Here is a 7714-nt window from a genome sequence, read left to right as displayed (position 1 = left end):
TACTACAAGTGCCAGGTCCTGGTCCTTTCAAACAACGTGGAGAAAACCCAGTTCCAGATTTAGGAATTAATACCATATGTCTGGCAAAGACTCTTTGCTCTTGCAAGTGCCTTCTGTGCAGGCTTTTAACCCCCCTAGACTACAACACACCTTTACTTTCTGGTGTTCTTAGTCTCCCTAACCTCTGCACTTCGTATTATGTAGGCAGATAAAAACTCTGGTTACATATATTGCTGTGTGATGACCAAAAAAATTGTGGCTTAAAACTTCAATCATTTTATTAGCTTATGGTTTCTGGCAGTCATGAATTCAGACAGGCCCTGGGACAGTTTGTCTCTGCTCCCCAGTGCTGGGGCCTCAGCTAGGAAGACTTTAAGGCTGGGAGAGATTTGATGCCTGGGAGAGACTCAATCACTGTGTAACCGAACACTCGTTTCTTAAGAGTCCAGTTGACAAGGGTGAGGTATGATAGAAAGACAGAATTTATTAACCAAAAATAGTAAAGGGAAAGCAGTCAGATTCCTATCCAAATTAACGACTTCTATTTTTAGGAAGAAGGCAGGGGTTTAAAAAGAAAAAACTTGATAAGGAAGACATGCAAGAACTGGGCTGAGTACAGTTGTCCATGTGTCTTGTTCTGGTGGCTATCTTGGGTTCTGGTCCACCTGGACCCTGGGCTGATGGCATTTCAACAATGGCCAGGTTGTTAACTAGCTGCCTTGAAGTAATCTGTGGAACCTTGCAGCTGGGTCTCCAGACTTGGTCTCTGTGTCTCAGGATTGACCCCTGGAACTTCTAAGAAGACACATAATTAGATACTAATAGACAGTTATGTGAAGGGAGTATATATGATGAGAAAGGGAAGGATGTGGAGTCTAGAAAAGGCTTCTGCAATTTGCTTCAAGGTTATTACTTTAAACCCAAGGAAAAGGGAGAAAAAAATTTAATGCAGTTTGAAGCTAAGCTGCCTGGTTACAACTGGGTACTAGGATCATCTGGAGGGATCTTCACTCAGCTATCTGGCAGGTGACACTGGGACTTCATCTAGGCTGTTGGCCAAACACCTCTCCATGTGGCCTTTGCCTCCTCACAGCATAGTGTCTGGGTCCCAAGAACGACCATCCCAAGAGGACAAGACAGAACCATATCACTATTTGTGACTTGCTCTTGGAAGTCACATGATATCCCTTCCATTGTAGTCACAGGCTCACCCAGATTCAGAATAAGGGGACACAGAACCTCTCAATGGGAACCATCTGTGGCACATTGTAAGAGGAACATGTGGGATGAGAGATGTTGAGGGTTCATCATCCTAAAACATCACTTTAATCCTGTCATCCTGTCTTCCCATTACTGACCAAAACAAATTCTGGCACTGAAAGCACTCCACACTTTGGCCTCAAACGCCTTTCCTTCTTTACTTCCTGTATTATATCCTCCATTCAGATCAGATGGAACTACTCAGTCACCCACACTTGTCAGACTCATTCTTCTTTTGTCCTTTTTCTCAACTAATCCTTCTTCTTTTGACCTGAGAAATTCTACCTCTGACTTAAAAGTTACTGTTCACTGAATTCTGCAGAATGAACTAAGGTGGTAGGCAGGGGTCCTCAGAGATGCCATATGTTACACCACCTGAGGATGCTTTCAGAGCATCACCTGCGTGTGACTCTTTGCCATCTTGCCTTGGCTCACTTCCCTGTGTGCTTGGAAAGCAGAGACGATAGGTGAGACCCCAAAATGCAGCTTCCTTCCAAGCCATCTCCTTTTCGAAGCCCACATCCCCCAATTATTTTGCAACCAACATGAAGAGGACAGAGTTTCTGCCCAGTGGGCTGCTTTTTGGGAGAGACTGAGCAGATGACTTCATATGAACCCAGATCTAGTCAACCTTCTAGCCTGAAAAAACCTGAAATGAATAGTAGATAGTTTACATAGGGACCGAGGCTGAATGAGCAAAAGGGTGGAGAGATGGATAATGAACACATAAACAAGTATGACAATTTCAGTAAAGAAGATAAAATGGTGCGAGTATATGCTGACAGCAGGGTATTGTTTTAACTACGCTGGTCAGGGAAATCCTTTCTGACTGGTGAAAAGCAGAGAAACAGACCAAGGTGAAAATTCTCCCAAGAGTGTGAACCTGACCATAATTTTTTTTTAATTTTTAGAGCCAGAGTCTTTGTCTGTCACCCAGGCTGGAGTGCAGTGGCGCGATCACAGCTCACTACAGCCTCAAACTCCTAGCCTCAAGCCATCCTCCTGCCGCAGCCTCCCAAAGCAGTAGAATTACAAGTGTGAGTCACCATGCCCGACCATCATCATAATTTTTTTTTTTTTTTTTTTTTTTGAGACGGAGCCTCACTCTGTTGCCCAGGCTGGAGTGAAGTGGTACACTCTTGGCTCACTGCAACCTCCGCTTCCTGAGTTCAAGCGATTCTCATGCCTCAGCTTCCTGGGCTTACAGGCGTGCACCACACACCCGGGTAATTTTTGTAGTTTTAGTAGAGACGTGGTTTCACCATGTTGGCCAGGCTGGTCTCGACCTCCCGACCTCAGGTGATCCACCCTCCTCGACCTCCCAAAGTGCTGGTGCTGGGATTACAGGCGTGAGCCACCCAGCCTTCCTCATCATAAGGTAAATGTCCAAAATGTATGCATCAGCAGTAAAAGTGAAAGCCAGAATGAAAAAGGGAGATGATGACAGGGGTAAAGTCTCATGTGATTGGAACCATTTCGGGAAACAGGACAGGAATGATAGCAATTAAGAAGCCCGTCCACACTATTTGCTATCCTAGGTCTGAATAGTGAAGAGAAAGTGAAAGTAGAGCGCCAAGGGTAAGAGAAGGAAATAGTTATTCCACCTTCTGGTTGGCTACGGTCTTCCTGCCCTCCTCCCCATGGCACAGCAACTCCTCCACCTGCTGCAGCGCCGCAGCACCTCCGCACCCCCGCGCCCCAGCTCCCACGAGGGCCACGGGTTCTAGCTCCGCCCCACAAGGAGGACTTCCGTGTCCTCGGCCATCCCACCACCCCCTCCCTTAGCGGTTCTGCGCAAGCGCGGGGGCCATATTAGCAGCGGTTGTTCGAGCAACGCTGGTGGTTTATTTTCCCGGGGAGATAAGGGCTCAGTGGACATCTGAAGTCTTCAGGGTCTTCCATCTGGTGAGCCTTTGGCCCCTGGGGGCCCGCGGAAGCATGGCCGCTCTATCCTTGGGCTGGGGTCGTGAACGTCAAGACAGTCGGTCCCGGCCTGCAGTTGCCGCTGAGGAGCCGTGGGCACGATGACTCTGCACCGCCTCCACGGTGACGGACCAGCTGCCGAGAATGGCCCCCGCCGGCCGCCGTCGGGGGCTTCCCCGTGCCGAGCCTGGACGGCGGGGCCCGGCGAGGGGGCGAGCTGAGGGTGGGGGTCTGTGGGCAGGACCCAGGAGTTGGGGCGGCTTCCGTCCCCGGGAGTTCGGTACGTGAAAGTTAGCGCTCCCAGAGGTGCCGGTGAACTCAGAATCGTGCTGTGACCGGCGTCAGGCGTGGAGACCGCAGAAGGTTGTGCTTACGCTCGAATCAGAAATCCCCGGCGTGTCTCTCTGTGTCCTACCTGTTTCTCTGCTCTGGGCCATCCTTACTTTGCACCTTCCTATTACCTCCACCAGTTCGCTGCCCTCCGTCTCTCACCAGTCAGAGTGATCATTTAAAATGCTAATCAGTTCTTGTGGGCCTTGGGAATCATTCAGAGGAGCCCCAGTGGCTGAGAGAGAAAATTCTGTTTTTACCTGGGCACGCGGGTTCTCCAGGATTTGATTCCAGCTTACCTTTCCAGTCTTGATTCCCTGTATTCCAGTATTTGGGAATGTGGGCTTTGGACTGAGGCTTTACCAAATAACGCTGAGCACCCAGTATTGCCTTTTGCACGAATGGTACTGATGGTGCCCAATATAACTGCCTCCACCCCCAAGTTCAGGACTCTCTGGAGAAGGGCTAAGTGTCTTAACTTGGCATTCAAGGCTCCGCAGGATTTGGATACTCGCTTAGCTCTTATTTATATATTTTTAAAAACATCAGCAGTTTGTCTCATGCCCACTAAGCTATCCTGCCTCAGTACCCTTTGTTCATACCTTCTGCTCTGTCTGGAGTACCCTTCCCTTCTTTCTTCCCCTGTTCTTTCTCTTAGACCCAAGAGTTCTCAGCCTTATTTCTGCCTCTCCCGTCTCTGATTTACTTTCATTTTCTGTATCGGTTTCTCAAAAAATACTTTCTGGATTTTTTTCATCATCCCTTTTCCCATTCTACCCCCGGTTCCTCTTTCCGCATTATAATCTATGACTGCCTCTCTCACCTAACTGCCAGTATTAGCTTTTCAGGACAGGAATTGGTTTTACACATTTTGATATTCCAGCATCTAGCATAACGCCTGACACTTAACTGAATAAAGGGAGTAAATAAAACAGATTTGTAAAGTCAGCAAATGCTTTTTAATTTGTGAATCTTATTTTGATGATGATCTGATTTTCTTTTTACAGGAACTATATAAAGTTCAGAAAACATGGTGAGTTAATACACGTGCCAGTAAACTGTTGCCTGATAAATAGTATTGCTTGTACTCAGCTTACAGACTTGTGTGGGAAAATTGAAATAGAAGGAAAGCAGTGAGATGGTGCCTTTTTTCTTGTCAGTTTCCTCTCACCTGCTGAACTTTGTATACCAGGATAGGTTTTGTAAGGTGATTTGTAGGCTTGCAGGAGTTGGCCTACTTTCAGTGGGTAGGAATCACTCATGTGTTTTTCCTTTGCAGTCTCGAAGATATGACTCCAGGACCACTATATTTTCTCCAGAAGGTAAAATAGAAATTGTTTAATCTGCCTCAAGTTAAAAAAAAAATGTGTTAGACTTTTAGAAAAAAAAAATTACAAACTTTTTTTGGTAGTTGCAAAGCTCATCCTTTTTGTACTTCGAAGCAATTATGGTCACCGGGTTGATTATATGATAGAAGAGTGAAAGTGGGAATTTGTTTCTAGCTTGCTTCATTGCTGATTTCTTTTGGGTCAGTGGTGCAAGAGCATAGAGGAGAGTCTTGGCTTCTCACTGCTTTTGTTTTGTAGGTCGCTTATACCAAGTTGAATATGCCATGGAAGCTATTGGACATGCAGGCACCTGTTTGGGAATTTTAGCAAATGATGGTGTTTTGCTTGCAGCAGAGAGACGCAACATCCACAAGCTTCTTGATGAAGTCTTTTTTTCTGAAAAAATTTATAAACTCAATGAGTAAGTGAGATTTTAGGAAAGAGTTTAAAAAAAAAAAATCTCACTTTCTCACATAAGTGGGATCTATGTAATTTGGGAGGGCTCTTCCGTGTGATGTGGTAGGATTGAAGTTGTACCTTTATTTTGCTTAAAACCTCTTTGAGGCCTGGTACCATGTGTTACTCCTTTTAAGTGCAGGGCAAACACTTAGTGGAGAAACTAGCATTGTGTAGTGGTAAGAGTACAGACTTAGTAGTCACACAGATTTGGGTTCAACTCCAGGCTTTCCCCATGCAGGCTATGTGATCTTGCACAAATTATTTAATTTCTTTGGGCCTCAGAGTCTCCTAAAGTGGTTGTGGCAGTTTAATGAAATAAAATGAATGAAATAAAATAGTATAGTGTCTGGCATATAGTAGGCCCTCAAAGTATTGTTTAGAATAGCTATGCAGGATTTTGTTGAATTATACTGAATCTCACTAAAGAACAAGCCTGTTGGAGGTCTGGGAAGAATTTAGCCAAGCCTTGTACACGGTATGAGATGTTTGTTATATTTAGGTGTGCAGAACTTTGCAGCTCATGGAGAGCTGGCCATGCTAAGTAGAGACTTTCCCTTCAGTGATGGTGGGCTTGGTAAATGCTGATTATCAGGGCCTTTTGATACACTTGTCCAAAGTGGTGTCACCCCTCCACAGAGCCTCTGTTGGGCTCACCCAACAGCTGGCACACTTGGCTAGGCATAGTCACAGGGTGAGTCTCAGCTATAAGAGAGCCAGGGCAGCCCTCAGGAAATGGTCCAAAAAAAATGAAATGCACCTCGAGTAGGAGTCTAGCCCTGTACTTCCTAAGCAGGCTTGTAAACCCTCCTGCCACTGTCCCCTGTCACCTCCATCAAGCCAGGCCTTAGGAAATGAATACTACTCAAGAGCAGTCTGTCTAGCAAAATCTTTTTTTTTTTTTTTTTTTTTTGAGACAGATTCTCGCTTTGTCACCCAGGCTGGAGTACAGTGACGCCATTTCGGCTCGCTGCAACTTCTGCCTCCCAGGCTCAAGTGATCCTCCCACCTCAGCCTCCCAAGTAGCTGGGACTATAGGTGCGCACCACCACACCTAGTTAGTTTTTGTAGTTTTTGTTGAGATGGGATTTCGCCACATTGCCCAGGCTGGTCTCAATCTCCTGGGCTCAAGCCCTCCATCTACTTCGGCCTCCCAAAGTGCTGGGATTACAGGCATGAGCCATTGTGGTGAGCCTATCTTTCTATTCTCCGTTGCTAAATCTTGAGATTTACTTTAGCTTCTTGGCGTTAATCCTGTTACCCTATTCACAGAGTGGTAATGATAAATACATCTATTAACGAACTTAAGGGTGCATTTATTTATCTTTCATGTTGAATGACATCAAGTAAACGTCTCCTACAAAGATAAGACTTTTATAGGTTTCTTCTGAAGGTAGTAGCTGCTGTGAAGCAAACGTAGTGAATTGCTAATAGAATTCTGTGCTTTTTAATATTTATAAACGCTCCTTGCAGGCATCTTCCCTGCTTACAGATCAATATCTTTTTTTCTTCAAGGGACATGGCTTGCAGTGTGGCAGGCATAACTTCTGATGCTAATGTTCTGACTAATGAACTAAGGCTCATTGCTCAAAGGTATGGTCATAAATAGCATAACTGATGATACAGAAATTAGTTTTGATGTTTCTTTGTTTTTTTGAGATGGAGTCTCACTCTGTTGCCCAGGCTGGAGTGCAGTGGCGCCACCTTGGCTCACTGCAACCTCTATCTCCCGGGTTCATGCCATTCTCCTGCCTCAGCCTCCCAAGTAGCTGGGACTACAGGCGCGTGCCACCACACCCGGTTAATTTTTGTATTTTTAGTAGAGATGGGGTTTCACTGTGTTAGCCAGGATGGTCTCGATCTCCTGACCTCATGATCCACCCACCTCGGCCTCCCAAAGTACTGGGATTACAGGCATGAGCCATTGCGGCTGGCGTAGTTTTGATGTTTCTAAGGAGAGCTCACTTTTGCAAAGATTAAAGTCATTAAAAATCTTTGAATTGAAAATTACAGATTTTTTTCAACCAAACTTACAAAATATTATTTACTATGAGAATATTCGGATGTTGACTTGTTCCCTCCCCTTCAAATTACAAATGACTGTTAGGTTGTCCCCATGGCATGGATTGCTTTTCAGAGAATATTTTCCTTAGAGTCTGTGTTTTAGAGAAAACTAATATGCCTATCTCTTTATCCTAGGTATTTATTACAGTATCAGGAGCCTATACCTTGTGAGCAGTTGGTTACAGCACTGTGTGATATCAAGCAAGCTTATACACAATTTGGAGGTACTTAATTTTTTTGAAAATGTTATTCCGGGCCGGGCGCGGTGGCTCAAGCCTGTAATCCCAGCACTTTGGGAGGCTGAGACGGGCAGATCACAATGTCAGGAGATCGAGACCATCCTGGCTAACACA

General features: G+C 45.4%; 1 protein-coding gene across 5 annotated transcripts in view; it reads left to right on the top strand.

Annotated features, from left to right (window-relative positions):
• The first annotated feature begins 3029 nt into the window (after window positions 1-3029).
• Window positions 3030-7714, top strand: part of PSMA4 (proteasome (prosome, macropain) subunit, alpha type, 4) — a 9098-nt gene continuing 4413 nt past the window's right edge. Inside the window, exons 1-6 of one of the 5 annotated variants that reach the window (XM_011938412.1) lie at window positions 3030-3165; window positions 4521-4546; window positions 4793-4835; window positions 5193-5262; window positions 6813-6890; window positions 7497-7585. In XM_011938412.1, coding sequence (XP_011793802.1) covers window positions 4544-4546; window positions 4793-4835; window positions 5193-5262; window positions 6813-6890; window positions 7497-7585 — 283 coding nt within the window. In that variant the 5' untranslated portion in view covers window positions 3030-3165; window positions 4521-4543. Of the gene's footprint in view, window positions 3166-3312; window positions 3464-4509; window positions 4836-5099; window positions 5263-6812; window positions 6891-7496; window positions 7586-7714 lie in introns of those variants that run through there. The other 4 variants (XM_011938410.1, XM_011938411.1, XM_011938413.1 and 1 more) reach the window with 4 other exon arrangements.

The sequence above is a fragment of the Colobus angolensis genome, unplaced genomic scaffold (genome assembly GCF_000951035.1).
Source record: "Colobus angolensis palliatus isolate OR3802 unplaced genomic scaffold, Cang.pa_1.0 Scaffold172, whole genome shotgun sequence".
Classification (NCBI taxonomy): Eukaryota; Metazoa; Chordata; class Mammalia; order Primates; family Cercopithecidae; genus Colobus; species Colobus angolensis.
This window is presented reverse-complemented; position numbering and strand designations above follow the sequence as displayed.